The 17,951-nt window shown below is 49.8% G+C and overlaps 1 protein-coding gene and 1 long non-coding RNA gene across 3 annotated transcripts in view; one reads left to right on the top strand and one right to left on the bottom strand.

The window, feature by feature from the left end:
• The window catches only part of Reep1 (receptor accessory protein 1), a 105,096-nt gene extending 90,131 nt beyond the window's left edge, over positions 1–14,965 (top strand). The window contains exons 7-9 of one of the 2 annotated variants that reach the window (XM_036180547.1): positions 3,046–3,081; positions 8,986–9,137; positions 11,449–14,965. In XM_036180547.1, coding sequence (XP_036036440.1) covers positions 3,046–3,081; positions 8,986–9,137; positions 11,449–11,520 — 260 coding nt within the window. In that variant the 3' untranslated portion in view covers positions 11,521–14,965. The remainder of the gene's footprint in view (positions 1–3,045; positions 3,082–8,985; positions 9,138–11,448) is intronic. The other variant, XM_036180546.1, reaches the window with a different exon arrangement.
• Positions 669–17,164, bottom strand: LOC118579360. Its single transcript, XR_004944465.1, has 3 exons — positions 16,940–17,164; positions 2,623–2,774; positions 669–695 (listed from the first exon to the last, which is right to left on the bottom strand). It is a non-coding gene; the product is annotated as an uncharacterized LOC118579360 (long non-coding RNA).
• Between the last annotated feature and the right edge of the window lie 787 nt (positions 17,165–17,951).

Genomic DNA, 17,951 nt, shown 5'->3' with positions numbered 1-17,951 from the left:
ATATGTAGTAGAAGCTCCCATGCCCGTGTTGGAGCTGGAGAGCTGTCACCCACGAGGTGAGACAGGATCCCTGGGAAGAAGTCTGGCAGAAGAGGCAATGGAAGGGAGCATGGGTTTATTTTGGTTCATAGTTTGAGGGCGCAGGCTATCATGGCCACAAAGGCATGGTAGCAGGAATGTGAGGCTGCGGTACGTTGGATCAGAAGTCAAGAAACAGAAAGAGAACTGGAAGTGGGGTCTGGCTGTCAAAACATAAGGCCCGCCCCTGTGACTCCCTACCTTCTGCAGGGTCCCACCTCCTTCCAAAACAGCATCACCTGCTGGGGCCAAGAGCACAAGTATAGGAGTGCACCCTGGCTAGGCGACACTGAGCCTGTAGGACGCAGAAAGTGCCACTCAGGGAAGCCGACAGCTTAGGAGAGGGAGCAGGGGACGCCATGGCTCAGGCTGTGTCCACAGCAACTGGAAGTCCCAGTTCAGTGGACACTGGTGGATCTTGGAAGCAGGATACCCCATGTAAATGTATAAACCACAGTGGGTTCTTAGGTAACCATTTATGTAAAGTAAACATAGCGAGGTGTGATGAAACATACTTTAATCCCAGCACTCAGAAGGCAGAGGCAGGAGAGTCTCTGTGAGTTCAAGATCAGTATCATTCACAAAGTGAGTTCCTGGCCAGGGCTACATGGTGAGACCTGTGTAAAAAAAAAAAAAAAAGATAGGCTGGACAGTGGTGATGCAAGACTTTATCCCTAGCACTTGGAAGGCAGAGGCAGGTGGATTTCTGTGAGTTTGAGGCCAGCCTAGACCACTGAGGGAGTTCCAGGACAGCAGGGCTACACAGAGAAGCCCTGTCCCAAAAAGAAAAAAAAGTAGATTGGTAGGTAGGTAGAAAGGTAGGTGGGTAGGTAGGTAGATAGGTAGGTAAGTGGGTAGGTAGGTGGGTAGGTAGGTAGATAGGTAAGTGGGTAGGTAGGTGGGTAGGTAGGTAGATAGGTAGGTAAGTGGGTAGGTAGGTGGGTAGGTAGGTAGATAGGTAGGTGGGTAGGTAGGTAGGTAGGTAGGTAGGTAGGTAGGTAGGTAGGTAGGTAGGTAGGTAGGTAGGTAGGTAGGTAGGTAGGTAAGTGGGTAGGTAGGTGGGTAGGTAGGTAGATAGGTAGGTAGGAAGTGGGTAGGTAGGTGGGTAGGTAGGTAGATAGGTAGGTGGGTAGGTAGGTAGGTAGGTAGATAGGTAGGTAGGTAGGTAGGTAGGTAGATAGGTAGGTGGGTAGGTAGGTAGGTAAGTGGGTAGGTAGGTGGGTAGGTAGGTAGGTAGGTAGGTAGGTAGGTAGGTAGGTAGGTAGGTAGGTAGGTAGGTAGGTGGGTAGGTAGGTGGGTAGGTAGGTAGATAGGTAGGTAGGTAGGTAGATAGGTAGGTGGGTAGGTAGGTAAATAGGTAGGTAGATAGGTAGGTAAGTGGGTAGGTAGGTGGGTAGGTAGGTAGATAGATTAGGTAGGTAGATAGCAGGGGCTGGAAAGATGGTTCAATTGGTAAAATGCTTACTTAACAGTATGAGAACCTGAGTTCGGATCCCCAGAGTCCCTAGAAAAGCCTGGCACAGTAGCATGAGCCTGTAATGCCAGCACTGGAGGGGTGACAAGAGGACCTGAGACTTTGTCTAGCCAGCCAGTGAACTCCAGGTCCAGTAAGAGATCCTGCTCCAAAGACAAAATGGAGAGCAAGAGAAGAGAGCACATGACCTGTCACCATTACCCTCAGAAGCAGGGGACACACACACAAAAATATACATAGTATACAAAATAATACACGTTGCAAGAGCACCATTAAACAAAAAGATACACGTAGACATTGACATTCATGCATGCTACTTGAGGAAGGAGAATGGGTAAGGTACTGCCTAGAAGCAATGGAGTGGGTCCGGGACAGACACAGTGAGGGTGGTCGGCTGAGAACCCGGGGTGAGAACATTTACTCTGCATCTCAAGGGGAAAATTAAAAGGAGCAGTAAGACACAGAAACTGGCTGGGTGGTGGTGGTGGTGGTGCACGCCTTTAATCCCAGCACTCAGGAGGCAGAGGCAGGCAGATCTCTGTGAGTTTGAGGCCAGCCTGGGCTACAGAGCGAGATCCAGGAAAGGCACAAAGCTACACAGAGAAACCCTGTCTTGAAAAACCAAAAAAAAAAAAAAAAAAAAAAAAAGACACAGAAACTGTACTGCTGTGATACTCTGCCTGCAAGAGTCTTGCAGACAGACCCTGGTCTGCCTTTCTCTCTAACCGACCTCTTCTTGCCTGCCACATGCCTCCCACACAATGGCCCCTACATGTGGCAGGAGAGCTCAGGGTCTGAGTTTGGTAGATGGAGAAGCAGAGTTCTTTGTTGCCAGTACCCAGGATGAGGCTGGACCACACACCAGAGCTGACCCACCTGCCTGGAGTTTGAAGGGTTAGGTCAGGCAGAGCCTGATTGCCCTTCCCACCAAGTGAACTGAGAGGGAGGGACCACACATGGGAATGACTGGCATTAGCCACCAGGAAGGGTACACCAGGAGTTGAGAGAATGAAAAGAGCCTTCCACAGATTCTGAGTCACTAGGTCAACATGGATTTAATGAGCACCTACTATATGCCAAGATCCGCGTGGTCTGGAGGCCAAGGAATGCAGTGTCCAAAGCAGTAGCCAGTTAAGCCTCTTGCCCGATGCTCAGACACTAGTTTACTGGGGTTGAGAGATCAGTCTGAGGAGGTTTCCTGGAGGACTCTGAATCAAAAGATCTAGAAGGAGAGATTTGGAGGAAGAGATGGTTATTCCCAGGGAAAACTTTCTCAGCTCCCACTGCCTTAGAGCCACAGGAAGCAGGGCCTGACCCTAGAGGAAGCTGAATCAGAAATGATCCCTTCCCACACTGCAGTGTCTGTAGACATGGCCCTCTTGTTGGGATTCCAACTCGGGGATTCGCATACTTCCTGGGTCTTCCCTGTCTGCTGGGCCTGGTTCCTGTTGGGTGGAGCTGTCTCTGACAGCGCCCCCACCCGATTCCCACAGTGTGCACCTGCTGCTCCACCTGCAGGACCCGGAAAGGTGAGTAGCAGCCAGCCTGCCCGCAGCCTGCTGGATTCGGCTTGCTTCAGGGGGGCACTAACCAGGTGCTGGCCCCTTGGGGCTCCCTTTCAGCTGCACGGGCCAGATAGGGGGACAAAGCCCTCACGGCAAGCCAACACACTCCCAGAAAGCTGCAGTCAGGATGCCGGCTGGGCTCTGTCACCTGAAGGCTTGACTGAGCCCTGGCAGACCCACTCCAAGATGGCTCCCGGGGCCACTGCAGTTCCTTACCAGCTGGGCCTTTCTCAGGCAGCTGGAGAGTCCCCATACGTGGCAAGTGGCTTGGCCCAGAGCGAATGGTTCTCGATAGAGAGGTCAAGCGGGAAGCCATCGTAACCTTTCATGACCTTGCCTTTGAAGTCAAGCTAGCATCTGCTCCTGAGTTGTTCTGTTTGATGGCTGTGAGTCACCAAACCTATGTTCCCTGAGAGAAGTGTCCAGCCTCTTAGAAGGAATGTCAGAGACGCATGTGTGAATGGTTAAGCTAATTTATAGTCCTGCATATCCCTGTGCAATGCGTCCTGAGGACTCCGCGAGACTGCCCACGCTCCTTTGAAGGGAGGAATCCCTGCTAAGGGTGCTCTGGCTTGCCACTCACTGGCTGTGCAGCTTGGTGTGAGTCAGCTAACTGCTCTCAGCCTGTTTCTTCATCATAAATCAGGGATGGGGGTCCGTGCCTTCCTCCCTGCACTGTTACAGAAATGGCTGTCAAAAGCCTTTTTGAAGGGTGACTACTATTCATTGCATTTATTTATTTGTCTGCGGGGATGTATATGGACATGTGCGTGCCATGGCTTGTGTGTGGAGGTCGGAGAACAACTCCGGAGAGTCGGTTTTCTCTCCCCACAATGTGAGTTTGGGGGATCAAATTCAGACCATCGGGCTGGGCAGCAGGCACCTTGACTTGCTGAGCCATTGCTCTGGCCCATGACTACTATTTTTACAGGCTGGACTAGCCAGACAGACTCTCACTTCTAGACAGACACTCTTGATGTTGCCGTGGGCTGGTGTGTGTGAGTGACGGCTGGTGGAGCTGTGGATCTCTGGGCCAGCCATACTGCTCTCTTAGAAGATGTCCCTCCATTTTGCCTGACTTAACTAGGTGCTTTAGGGACTAGAGAAGATCCTGGGTTTTGAAAGCCATAAGTCCCAGACAGTGACAGATGGGAACACTGAGCAGGGACACCGTGGGAGAGCAGTATTCAACCAGTCTTTACCAGCCCATGTCCAACAGTGGCCCCCCAGTCCATCTAGGAAGCTGGGGACTCCCATTGCTAGACGCCATAAGTCTGGTAGACTTCCTGGTTCTTAGGAAACATCACTTCAGTGTCCCCAGAAGGCCACAGCCATTTCTGTCCCCTGTTCTGCATGTTGAACTGTAAATCCCATGAGCCAGGATAGTAGTGCCTGGGACCAGGTCTGTTAATGTTCCATCCTTTCTGCTTATTCTTCTTCCTTGCTCTGGGGCACCTTCACCTGTGGGACACCAGGGTTTTATAGTCAAAGTCCGCATACCCGACAGTTAAATCAGCTGATGGTAGGCACTGTGAATTCTGCAGGCCACTGCGACAGGTGTCTTAGAGTGGATGGGGGTTTGGGAGAGTGGAGCAGCCAGTAGTAAGTAGCTGGAAGCATCCGGCTGGGATGGCTCTGCTTGGAGTCATGAGCAGGATTGGTCCCAGCCCTGTCTTTTGCAAGCCCTACTTTCTTAGGTTCCTGCTGACATCCAGTACTCTAGAACTTTCTCCATGCCCCCTAGAGCTCCTCGAAAGGACTCATCCCATGATTCCTCCACAGTGCATCCCTCTATGTCCTTAGGGACAACTCTCCACCATCTGGGCCTCATTCTCCCTTCTGTAAGGTGGGAAGGATGGGCTAAATGCTTCTGTGGTCCCCCCCCCCCAGCTCTCTGCAGTGAAGGGCACTCTGCTGGGAAGTGCTGGCAGATGGTGCTGGGATGTATTTGTCGGATATTTGGGGCTGGAAGCTGACCCTCAAGCTTCAACACCTTTTGAGAAGACTCCAAATGGTTCTTGGGTGCTTTCCTCCTGATTCCCTGAAGTTATGTCACGTGGGATGGTATTCAGTCCAGAGCGTCGGAAGGTTCTAGGTATCCTTAGAGACTTAGGGCCTTAGAATTGAGCAGAAACTGAACTTTCTAAAGGGTTTGCAAATCCAGCTCTTAATTCAGGAAGTGGAGAAAGGAAAGGTGGGTATTTGGGAGGTTGGTAGTCAGCTCAGAGGGCAGTGACAGCCATGGCATTGGAGCTCACAGGCCCCGAAAGCAGCAGATGTTAGAGCCTGTTCTAAACTGCATCCCAGTCACTAGAACATTCTCTCCCTACCTCTGCTTCATTCTGCTCTCTCTGCTGTTTCCTGCATATTTTTGTCTTTGTAGATGCATCTATTATTACCCCTGTCCACACCTTTCTTCCTCTTTTTCTCTTCCTCCAGTCTTTACCTGCCCATGTCCATGAGCTGCCTGTCATTAGTCAGAAAGGTGTATCAGGCCTCCTTTTTAAAACCAAGTATGCGGGGCATAAACTTAAGTACGTGTGCGTTTCATCCCAAAGTCTCTTCTCTAACAGAATGTTCTTTCCTCTCTCCTTGGTGACTGCTGGGGACCCGGATGTAAGTGTTCAGACAGGCATGTCCTTCCAACACATTTGCTGCCTTGCATCACTAATGTGTGTCGTGTGGGATGTATGCTAACCTGGGTGTTGTGCTGCACTGTGGGTGGGTGGCTCAGGGCTTGGAACCAGCAGATCTATCTGTTCAGGTCTTTAAAGGGCTTACACTTCCCAGCCCCTCCTTTCCACCCTCCAGTGCTGAGCCCGGCACTAACACATGCATGTCCCCTGTTGTGGAAGACATCAGGGGTTCGTTGTCCTTAAGTAGAAACTACCAACCTTGACCCAACCATGACAGCTCGGTGGGCTCCAGGCACGGGCTGCCATTGCTGAGGGGTTGGAGGAGTATGGGAGAGCCTGTACCTGCACAGGTTCTCAGGGTCTTGGGGGTGTGGTCCATTGCTAAGGCTGAGGACATCTTGGGTCACAAGTCTACGCAAATCCATAGCACACTCCCGAGTTTTCTGCGCAGTCAATTGGAGCCACCCTTCAATGTGACCAAGTTCAGTGAGACTTTTTCTACTCCGCTGCTTGTTCCAAAAGGAAATGTGAAGGAAATATATGTGAAATGGTGAGTCAAAGGAAAAAGAAAATGAAAGTGGGGGACGTGAGAAGGAAGGAAGATAGGATCAAGGGGAATCCTAACCCTGGCTGCCTGGGCAGGGAGCATCAAAGACTGGCCCTCCTCACAGTTGCTGGAGAGGGAAATACAGCTAGCCAGCATCCACAGTGGTGGTGCCAGGAAGCGTGGCTTGTCCTTGTTTACTTCCTGTCCTGAGAGGGAGACAATACACAAACAAGGCACTGAGGACTCAGCGTAGTGGTTGGGCACCTGCCTGGCATGTGCAGAGCCCTGGATTTGATTTCCAGCGCTCTAAATAACAACACAGGTGACAGACAGACAGGGCCATCCTAACAGTTGGGGCTGGTCTTCAGGCAGGGTTCTGTGTCGCTTCCATCTGAAGCTATTCCTGCCCCCCCAGCCGCCCACACTGGCCTCCGTAGCTCCCAGCCTCTGCCCAGATCAGGTCTGGCTTCTACTCTTGCTTGTGTATCTGGAATGACGTCCACTCCTAGGAATCACAGGAACACTCCCTTTCAAAGTTGCCGTGGAGAGCATGCGCAAAGCCCCGTTAACAGCTTCAGTATTGAGATGGGCATTTGTTTTGTTTTTGTTTTTGTTTTTTTGCTTTGTGCCTGAGACAGGGACCCCACATTGTAACCTAGACTGGCCTGGAACTCACTGTGTGGCCCAGGTAACCCATAGCAATTGTTAGGATTACTGAGGGTTACTGAGGATTACTGGTGCGCATGCCCAGTTTACGAGGTGCTAATTATTATTGTGGTTAATGTGTGGTTTGGATGCTCAGCCTCAGTGCATTCTGGTGGGTGGACTGAGTAATTAGATACCCGAGGATCCTGCTGTGTCTCTAGGTTATCTTCTGATGCCCATGATGATTGGCACAGGGAAAGTCCTGGAAACAGGGTTTAAGGGGAGCAGCACACACCTATTCAGAGCCCTAACCTCAGCCAGTGCTCAACCCCATCCCCAGGATGCAGTTTTTTTTGGCTGGGTGGAGCTGGCCAGGATGCTTCTGCATTTCTACCTTGGCCTGGGAGCTTTGGGTCCGGGGTAGGCCTGGCCCTCATTCTTCCTCCCAGGAAGGAGGAATCTGTGTCTGGAGGAATGTCCTGTTTAGCCAGTGTCATGCTCCAGTGCAGAGGAGAGCTAAGTTCTCTGAGATGGCATCAGGCTTCCATTTAGCTTATTAGCGTGGCAGTCCTGGCTGAAGGCCGGTCCTTCCTCAGATTCTCAGACGATGTGAGCGATGAGCAGCCACAACCCCACAGCCTCAGGGAGCTTTCTGCTGAGCTCAGACAGTGTGGCTGACAAGAGAACTAGAGCATGTGGCAGGGGCTGCAGGCTGCAAACCATGAGCTTGCTGGGGGCCCAAAGCAGTGAGGCTCTGGAGGGCCAGAGTGTTCAGGAAGTGTCATGGAGTTACTGTCCTCAAGTTCAACAAGCTGATTCAGGTGGTGGAGGAACCAGGAAACAACTGAACTTGGAGTCAACAGACCAAGAGAAGCACAGAGTGAAGAAAAGGCCAATTTAAGATGTCAGGCCCTGACAAGGCACAGCCTGAGCAGCTGGCTCTCCACCCACTGCTCCGCTCTGCAAGGCCTGCGGAAGGCAGCCGTGTTCTCGTGCTGCCCTCTGCTGGCTGACGTGGAGCACAGCCGTGGACACTGGAAAAGCTCTTAGTTGCTGGCTCTAATTTAGTTCATACTGGCTGCTGTTACAGATCCACCAGCCCTCTGCTGACAGATGGAGCCAGTTCTGTGGCTGAATATGATTTTAGGAGCAGTAGCAGAGTATCCGAGAAAGAGCTCAGGTTTCTGTCTGCAGGCGTCAGAGTGGTGGAGCCAGATGAGCTGTGGGCCTTCTAGCTCTGCCTTCTGGGACGCTGGGTGGTGACAACATACAAAGAATAGAAAGCCATGTCTGTGGATGCCAGATAGACTGGGTATGGGAGAGAATAATTTACATACTAACTAAGCGAGGGCATCCTGGCTCAGTAACAGGCTGCATTCAATGGGCCAGGTTAATTCTGGAGCTTTGCCTATATTTCATTCAAGTTAGACTGAAATAGGAATCTTGCTGTCATGTGGGGGTGGGGTGGTGGATACACTCAGATTTTGCATCTAAATGAAGGCCCTCTGTTATCTAGCACCAGGTCCTCTGAGATGAAAAATCTGCACAGCTCAGCTTACAGTTATCCTTTGAGGTCTCTTGGCATTTTCCATCCTGCCTCCTACAGAATGCCTAGTGCTGCATGCACAGGGGTACTGACTGCAGTGTCAACATCGCCTGCGCATACAATCTAGAGGGCCAGGCATCACTCCTCAGGAGCACAGCTCTTGTTTTCAGAGCAGTCTTCCCTGAGCACTCCTCAGGGTCAACTCATGGGTCTAAGCATCAGGGCTTGGCAAGTCTCAGAATGTCCCCTCCCATCCCCCTGGTAGCTGTTCAGTGGCTTCTGCGCCTACAGTTAATTTTATACGTACTGCCGAGTCTTCCAATTATACCTTCACCTTCCCTGGCCTCAGTAAAGACAGTGGAACTTCTTCAGACCCGGGCCACTGGCTGTCCTAACAGGGTTGTTGTGCTGTGTACCTAATCCCGCCCTCCCTTGCCCCTTTCCACACTGACCCCACCCCCCTACTTTGTCTCCTCTGTTAGATGGACATTAAGTGGTTGAGGGAGATGTGAATGAGGGTGGTGTGAAGTCATGGGAGCCCCACCAGGTCCAAAGCCCACTGGCGTTTTCTGACGAGGAGGAGGAGGACCTGTTGGAGTTCATGTACAAGTATAAGGCACCGAGGAGGACGGAGTTGCCCCTGGAGGTACATGGTGTCTGGGGGTGTGGGCTGGAGCATGTGTTTGCACTAGACATCTGGGGGTCCTGAGAATGGCATCACTTGTGATACTCAACATTCTCTAAGTTAGGGGGAAAAATGACTTCTCCATCAAACAGGTAGGACAAGCCACCAGGTAGCCTCTAGCTGTGTGTGTGTGTGCATGCATGTGTGTGTGGAAATCAGTCCTAGTGATAGAAATCAGGTCAGGCTTGGCAGTAAGCACCTCACCAGATGAGCTGCTTCTCCAGCACCACAGTTCTTTAAAGTTACCAGAAAACAATGTGCTTGGCACTGTGGCCAGTTGGGATGTAGATGGGTTTGGCAGCAGGAGGACCATGCCTGGCACTCACGGGCTGTGTTCTGTGGCACAGGTGGAGAGTCACTAGTCATAGGCTCTGGACAGAGCCATTTGGTTCCTTTCTGGTTCCCTATCTACTGAGCTCTCTGACCTGGGGTCCACTGTCACAAAATGAGAGGGCCCTGTGAGAGTCATATGAGATGCTCAGAAACATTCCCCGTTACAAGCATGGAGGCCTAGTGTTCTTACTCATCTGAGACGAAAGCTGCAGCCTCCTCATTCCTGTCCAAGGTGGATCATTTCATATCCTCGTATATTATTTCCCTCACCCCTTCTCCAGTGCTGCAGATCAAAGCAGAGCCTCCCATATATACTAGGCAAGCGTTCTACCACTGGGCTATGTCTCCAGCCAGCCAGTATGGATTAGTTCTAGGTCCTGGACTAGTCTTATCTGGCCTCAGAGCTTGGGACCCTTGTGATGGGAGAGTTCATCTAACACTCTGTCCCAGGGCCCAAAGGATTGTGCTTTTTTTTTTTTTCTTTTAAAGACAGGGTCTTACCTGTAGCCCAAGCTAGCCTCAAACTCCCCGTGTAATGGATGCTGGCCACAAACTCCTGATCCTCCTGCCTCTACCTTCAGAGTATTGTGATCACAGGTACACACCACCACACCTAGCTGTGGTTTTGTTTAAAGCTTTGCACATGGTTCCCCTGCTTACTGTAATGTTCAAGAAACAGGTGCCCCAAAAGGGAGGTTTCTGTTGCTGCTGTCCCCGTCTACACCCAGAAGTGAGCAGTGAACCCTTCCTACCAGTGAAGCTGTGGTCTGAGGGGTCCGGGGGCACTGAGCCTATTCCTCACTTGGGTGCTTACCTTGCACTGAACTAGTCAGCCACCAGAAGACAGTGGTGAAGAGCACACACAGGCCTCACTTCAGTCTGGTGGGCAGTGAAGGGCACTGTCCTACTCCCTGGGCCTGGGTACAAAGCCCTCTGCTGTGGGCATATACAAAACACTGAAGAAAAGGAGCTGGAGGTATATACCTCATGGGTTCAATGCTCCAGTATGGGAGGGAAACAGAGAAACATTTAGCCGGGTGTGGAGCACATCTGTAATCTCAACTCACTCAGGAGGCTGAAGCAGGAGGATCACAAGTCTGATGCCAGGCTGGGCTATAAAATGATCTCATGGCCACCTTGAGCTACTTAGTAAGACCTATCTCAAGTGTATGAACAACACTACCCAGGCCACTATGAAGCAACAGTGGCTGTGTGTGGCCAGGCAGCTCAGAGAGTCAGGGGTCTCTAAGACCAGTGACTTTTGAGCTGGTGCTCAAGGGGACTAGAATTTCCAGTCAGATGGGACAGTGGTATGAAAATGCAGTGGAGAGGAAGTTCTCTGTCCCCATAGAGAAGCTTGAGGCCGTGGACAGTGGGTTGGGGCAGGTCTGTGAACCCTATTCAGTGACACCCGAGGAGAACGTCTTACCTTTTCTTTATTTCAATCATAATGCCTCCTATGGTTTGCGCCTCCCCTAAGAGAGACAGTCCCTGCAGTCTCATCAGGCAGATGAGGTGGTGTTGGTCTTTGTGGTGTGGCTTGCTGGAAAGTAAAAGGTTTCACATCCAGGATGAAGGCTGGAAGTTTGAAGCATACACTAGAAAACAGTTTCCAGAGGAAATACAGAAAAATTGCAAAGGGCTGGAGCTGTCCCTTGCTCCACTCATTTAAAACAAGGAAGACATGCCATTCTGCACAGCTCTTCCCTTTGGACTCAGGAAGGTGTGATGGTCTTCTCACAGGGGCTCAGTCTCACCTCACATGGTGCAAGGGTGGGACTCTAGTATCTGATTCCTGTGTGGGGACCCCAACTCTACCCACTAGCGGGGAGCTGGTCAAAGGAGAGGATGTCTCGGTATCCCTTCCCCAGATGCTGACTCCCAAGATTCCACCTCTCAAGCCACATGGAGGATGCCCTTTCTCTGCTTTCTCTACCAGGCACCGCCTAGAACCCTTCGATCCCGCTTCAGGAAGAAAAGTACCTCATCCCCGGCCACTGAAACCACGTGAGTGAGATGAGCCAACAGCACCGGATCCACAGATGTCTCTCCTCTGCCTTAAAGAGCTAGTCACTAGTACCACGGAAGTCCGTAGGCTGGGTGTGCTTCCAGTGTGCAGCCTCACAGACATGGCCTTTACTTGCTCCCCTCTTCTGCCTTTGTTTTCTGTTCTTTCCTTTCTGTTCCTGCTGGGGAGAGGCTAAAGGGGAAAGGTGGTGGTGGAGGGTGGTCTTTCCGTCTTCTGGGTTGGTAATGTCCTACAGTTGGGGCGTCATTGTGGCCACAGTGTTTCTAGATATATGAGTACTCTTGCCCTGCTGCTGAGATGGACATTGTAATTTATTTGTTGCATAGTTTTTAGTCCTGTAAATGCAAACGAAGTGATCTTTTTAAAAAAACTTTTCGTTGTTCTTGGTACTAACACATTGGACTATGGTGTACATATTTATGGCTTTCAGCTTAATGTAATGAACTTTCGAGGGCTGCCAGAGGTTCTGATAAGTGACAGCTGCAAAAACCAGAAATGGAGGCAAATGTTTTGATTCTAGACAGTGTCTCCAACGTGCTTACAAAGCTAGTGCCAGTAGGGCATGCCGCCTTCCGCAGGAAGATGGCCCACATTCTTCAAGTGGCTGTGTAGTCAGCAGAGCAGAGCTGAGCCAGGGTCTCAGCAACAGGAAAGAAGGTTGCTGAGTCAGGGAAGAGGAAGGAAGCGCATCTCCTTGGGTTCAAGATCAGAAACATCTGAGCCCTTCTGGGGCACTGGAACTGCCTCAGGCAGGCAGGCAGCTCACCCTTAGAACTGCAGAACCGTTGGTGGGGTGGGTGGCGGGGGGGGGGGTGGGGTGGAGGGATAGAGACTCAGATGCTGGGAGAATTTCAAGTATCTCAGAATCACTTGGCAAGAGTGTTTCTCCTTCAGGGACCAGTGCTGTGGCTGATTTCTCCAGGAGGAAGCCTGCATCTGAGCGCCTTGTTTTAGAGAACAGTAAGCAAAGAGGAAAGGCTAAAACAAGGCTTTGTTTCAGATGTGTCAAAATACACAAGACCCTCACATAACCACCGGAAGGCAGGACCTGGGGAGGACTGAGGCTGAGCTCCACAGGCAGCTGTGGCTCTTGCTTCCTTCTGGCTTGTGTGGACGATGAACGGGAGGGACTGACACTCATACTCACTCCATGTCTTCGTGGATGTTTTATACAAGCCAGGACTGCACTGAGAATTTTGACAAGTGTCTGACTTAGTGGTCTAGGGAGCTGCCCTCCCCTCTGAGAGCTGAGCCCAATTGCAGGGCTAGTCCATTTGTGCTTAGAGTTGGTGTTTCCTTTCTATGTGATGCATGCAGTGGTCACAACCCAGTTACTCCTATTTGGATTGTGTTTGTTCATAGCTATGCCCTGAAGACTAGAGAAGTAGTGTTGTATACCACATAGACTGTCAATAACTGCAGACAGGATCAATTACCAAACTGCTCCGTTACTGAGCTACGCAACTATGCACTGGGAGATTGCCAGGCTAGAGTAGCTGGACCTTGGCCACTTCACAAAGGGTTCTAGTTGAAGTTCATTCTGCCAGATACACCTAATGAAATTCTACAAAAGTGATTTTGTATTTTAGAACTAACCCTAGGGAACTAACCCAAAAGCTGGTGACTGGGGGGGGGGGGGGGACAAGTAGTCTGCCTGTGGCCCACACCCATCTGAACCCGTTAAGAAAAATATCTGTCCTCTTTAAGCTCACCCAACAGCTCCTGACAGGTGAAATGATACCCTGTAAAATGTAGAAACCTGACGACTGGGTGTAGCTGGGATGAAGAGAAACAGGTGCAGAAAAGCCCGAGAGAAGCAGCTTTGCAGTGTCCCCCACACCCCCCAAAAATAAATGGCTTTAGGAGCAGAGTTTAAGGCCTGTTGTATTTCCACCATTTCACAGCGGAAGTCATAACACGTCCAGGCTATCGAGTTTGTACTCAGCTATGCCAAAACCCAGTTTGAAGCACCCCTCCCAGACATGCTGTATTACTTCTTGTTCAAGATTTAAAATATAAAGGTATCTAAATTGTCTTATTGTAAATGTAACTACTTTTCCTTCAAGTGTTGACTAGGGAGTTGTCTCCTCTCTTAAAGACACTCACTATCGAGCTGAGCACAGCTGCCATTTCTTGAAAAATGTGTTTACTTTTCTGACAAGCTGTGCATTTGTATGTGGACTGACATATGATGTGAATGTCCCTGTCCGTGTAGTGGTGTGGTGCTCTGTCCAGTGAGATAAATGAATGTTTCCAGTTTGCTGACTTAGACACGGGCTGTTTACAAAGTGCTAGCTCGAAGGTCGTCTGCAATTGTCTCAGCTTTGAGTTACTCGCCTTGGAGCACATGCCCCCTTTCTGAAGACGGGAGATGAAGTCTCATGCTTATCAACTGGAGCTGTAGTCATCCTCTGCTGACTGTGTGAAAAGCTTGCTCACTTTGCCTGCTGGCCTCTGATATGTGTGCTCTCCATGGTAAACTGTGCGTGTGTGTGTTAAGAGTGCCTGCTGTCAGCACGGCCGTTTTTAGCCTTGCCGGTTTCACCTCGCACAGTATTCCAAGGGTTTGAAGTGGGAAAATGTGCTCATCTCGGACAGTGTCCACTCAGCAGCTGATGTTCTGGATCGTGACTGTGCACATTTCCCCCTCTAGTTCATTTCTGAAGTCTCTCTAGAATGAGCTATAGTTAAATAGTATACTGGACTGTGTCTCTAAGGGATGTAAATTGCAGTATTCCAAAGGCTGAAGCTCTGCTGTTTTGTTATAATGCCTGATAAACATCTTGAATAAAGTCTTAACATTTTTCTTTAAAAAAAAAAAATTGTAATGTTGGACTTAGGAAGAAAGAAAAAATATTTTTTAAAAAGGTGTATTATTTTGGTGGTTTTTAAACAATTATTGACCTGGACCAGCAAGTCATTCCTCAGTGGTCCTAAGGGGGTGTACCAGGAGATAAAAAGGTAAGAGCTGGGGTTGGGAGGTCCTATACAAGCTAAGTCTTATCCCAGACAAGTGTATTAAGAAGTACAGCATCTTATATACAGTTTGCAGGGAGGGGGAGGAGGTGGGGACGGAGCCAGCAGAAAGCCACCACACAGTGCGATGAAGTCGGCAGGAAGCTGATCAAGCAGGGACACACAAGGGGAACACAGGCTATCATCATAGACCCAGCAGGCTATCAGCATTGGGACTGATAGCTCCAGTCTCTTCAAGGGAAAAAGCCAAGTTCCCAGAAACCAAAACAACTCCTTCAAGGGCTTGACCCTAGCTCCAGACCAGACCTTGCCAAGTCTACCCTTTGGCAAGGTCACAGAACTAGGTTCCTTTTGTCCTTTCATCAGGGCCTCTGAGAAAGCCTTGGACTGGCCTGGCCCTCAGTCAACTGTATGGATGTGTGTGCCTGTATAATGAATGCAGGTACCTGAGGAGGCCAGAAGAGCGCATCAGATCCCTTGGAGCTGGAATTACCGTGGTTGTAAACCACCAGATGTAGGTTCTGGAAACCAAACTCGGGTCCGCTTAGCACTCTTAACCACTGTATCATCTCAGCGACCCCAAAACACTTTTTAAAAATGTGGGTAGGGCTGGTAAGAAATCAAGGTACTTGCCAACAACCCTGATGACTTGAGTTTAAATCCTGGGTCATGCCAGGTGGTGGTGGCACACGCCTTTGATCCCAGCACTCAGGAGGCAAGGCAGGTGGATCTCTAGTCTGAGGCCAGCCTGGGCTACAGAGTGAGTTCCAGGACAGCCAGGGCTGCACAGAGAAACCCTGTCTCAGAAGACACTCCTGCAAGTTGTCCTCTGACCTCCACGCACACGCTGTGGCACACATGTCCCCATCCCACCCCCCAAATAAGTAAAATGTAATATAACTTTATTTCAGTGTGGGAGGGGGTCTAGGGATGTACTCAGTTGTCAGAGTGCCCAACTAATGCACAAAGCTCTGGGTCCAGTCCCTAGCACCATATAAACCAGACATGGTGGGGCACACCTGTGATCCTAGCACTCAAGAGGCAGGAGCAGGTAGATCAGAAGTTCAAGGGAATTCTCAGATATATAGGGATTGAGGCTGGCCTGGGACATAATGCGATCCTGTCTCAAAAATACAAAACAAATATGCAAATTATAAATAATAAATTAGCTAAAAACAAGGGCTAGAAACTGAGTGTTTAACTTCTCCCTAGCTTGGAAACTTGCCCAGTGTGACTAGGAGGAAAAAATGTCACTGATAGATGTCTCACAAACCCAGCTCATCACCCAATATTAACCTAAGACGCCACTGTTGTATTGCTTTAAAGATCAGTGGGAACTGGGTACCTGCGAAAATATGAGTAGTTCTCTGGTAGGCCGTTTTACTTTTGTGAGCACACCGTTTCCTTCCTGAGTGGTTCTTCACCTGTAGACGGGAGTACCTGTGCAGGTTAGAACAGGCTTGCGCAGAGCCACTGTGGACGGTGAAGATGCCCTTAACACTGCATCCTTTGCCTTTAAATCAGGCCCTGGGGCCTTAGCTGTCAGAGTGCTCGAAGGCTTGAGGCACTGGGTTCCGTATCAAGCAGCACAGAAACAGGATTGACAGGACATTCCTATCATCCATCCCAGAACTCAGAGGTAGAGACAGGAGAATCAAAGGTTCAAGGTCATCCTCAGTTACACATGAATTTGAAGCCAGCCCTGGCTAAGCAAGACTATCTCAAAAACCAACCAACAATCGGACAGCAGGCTCCCTCCAGCTTCCCTGGGAAGTCACAGAGGACCTTCAGGCATCAGAGTTAATCACAGTTCTGTTTTCTTTGTTTTTATAGTACAGACGGGAAAATAAAGAGTAGATTCAGAGGACAGACAACATAGAGATGGGGAGAAAGGCTAGAAATCCACTCGTTGATTTGCTCATTTACGGAGCCAGGGCCATGCAGCTACAGAGTTGGTGGGTGGAGGGCGAAGCCACGCCCTTCAGAACTGAACTGGGAGGCTAGTGTCACATCAGTCACTTGTTGAGTAGGACCGACTGTCCTGCTTGTTAGAAAATCAAAGGGAGCACACAAGATCTCAAGAGTAAGACAGGCTTCTAGGATGCATGAGGTCTATTTTAGAGTAATGATTTAAGCCTCTATAAGCTTTATTTGCCTCCAGTTTCTATCAGGGATAAATGCGAGCTTCTTTCTAAGGCTGACATGAGGCCCAGCAGATTTTTGCAGATATACTGAACTATAGCAAATGTTCAATAAACTGCATGTAAGTAAACGATTATACTTGAACATTATTTAGGCAGGCCCTCATGCAAACTGCTTTACTGTCAAACTAAAAACTCAGCTCTGATGGAAAGCTCCCCTACCCACAAGCAGCTGCATATATGACATTCCCTTCCCATACACGGTGCGCCTGCAGCCCACCTACCTCAGCGTGTGGTTGCTGGTCCTTCCCTGCCTAGCCTGACCTTGGCCACAGGGGAAGCCAAGATGTTGAGGCCATGTAGTTGAGACCTGAATCATCCACACTGACTCTAGAGACGTTATGAGGCTGCAGTGTTTTCCTTCTGAGCTTCTACAGCACCAGCTCCTTCCAGTGGCACAGATGGACTGGAAGCTGGAGCTGCGAATATGAGGAAATGCAGCACTCAGCTCCTGCCACCTCAGCAATGTGAACACAGACAGGAAGAGCCACCGGAACAGAAGCCATTGGTATATGAGGTGTTCAAGTTGCGCGTCTGGTCAAACAAATACACACACACTGGGCTGTCTGGATGGGGCAGTCTGCATCCCTCTCCATTCAATGGGCACAAGCAATGGCTTCAGTGAATGGCCTCAGACTCGGCCTGACAGGGCACAAAACTTCAGTTGATTATCTTATTCTACTAAACAGAGGAATTTCATGTGATCACCAAAGGTTTCAAACAGTAGTTCATTCAGAATTCTACTTAATGGGAGTTTTCAACTTGGCAAACTGCTTTGTTTGAAAATGCTTCCAGACAATTTGGCCGGGAGAGCCAAGAGTTGCTGTCTTGGACCATAGCCATCCCCTGCCACTCTTTAAGTAAATAATATGCAACCGACCTGCTTAGCTTCTGAGAGCAGGCAAAACCATGTGTATGCAGGGTGGTGTGGCCACAGTCTTGCCATTTCTAAAATGAGTGATACTGTTGCCCTCTGAGCACAGTGGGCAGCCTGCCAGTTTTCATCAAATGACAGATATTATCCCCTCAGTTTCCATAATACATTTTTGAGAATTCTGGAAAAAGTTTATCCTTACACATGAAAATAAGAAAAAAAATTTATCTCAATTGGATAAACTTCTTTTTTTTGGAGGGGGGAGCGGGGTTCAGGCCAAGGTTTCTCTGTGTAGTTTTGGTGCCTGTCCTGGATCTCGAGCTGTAGACCAGGCTGGCCTCAAACTCACAGAGATCTGCCTG

This window comes from Onychomys torridus, chromosome 3 (assembly GCF_903995425.1).
Source record: "Onychomys torridus chromosome 3, mOncTor1.1, whole genome shotgun sequence".
Classification (NCBI taxonomy): Eukaryota; Metazoa; Chordata; class Mammalia; order Rodentia; family Cricetidae; genus Onychomys; species Onychomys torridus.
Note: the sequence above shows the minus strand (reverse complement) of the source record. Positions and strands in the feature narration are given on the sequence as shown.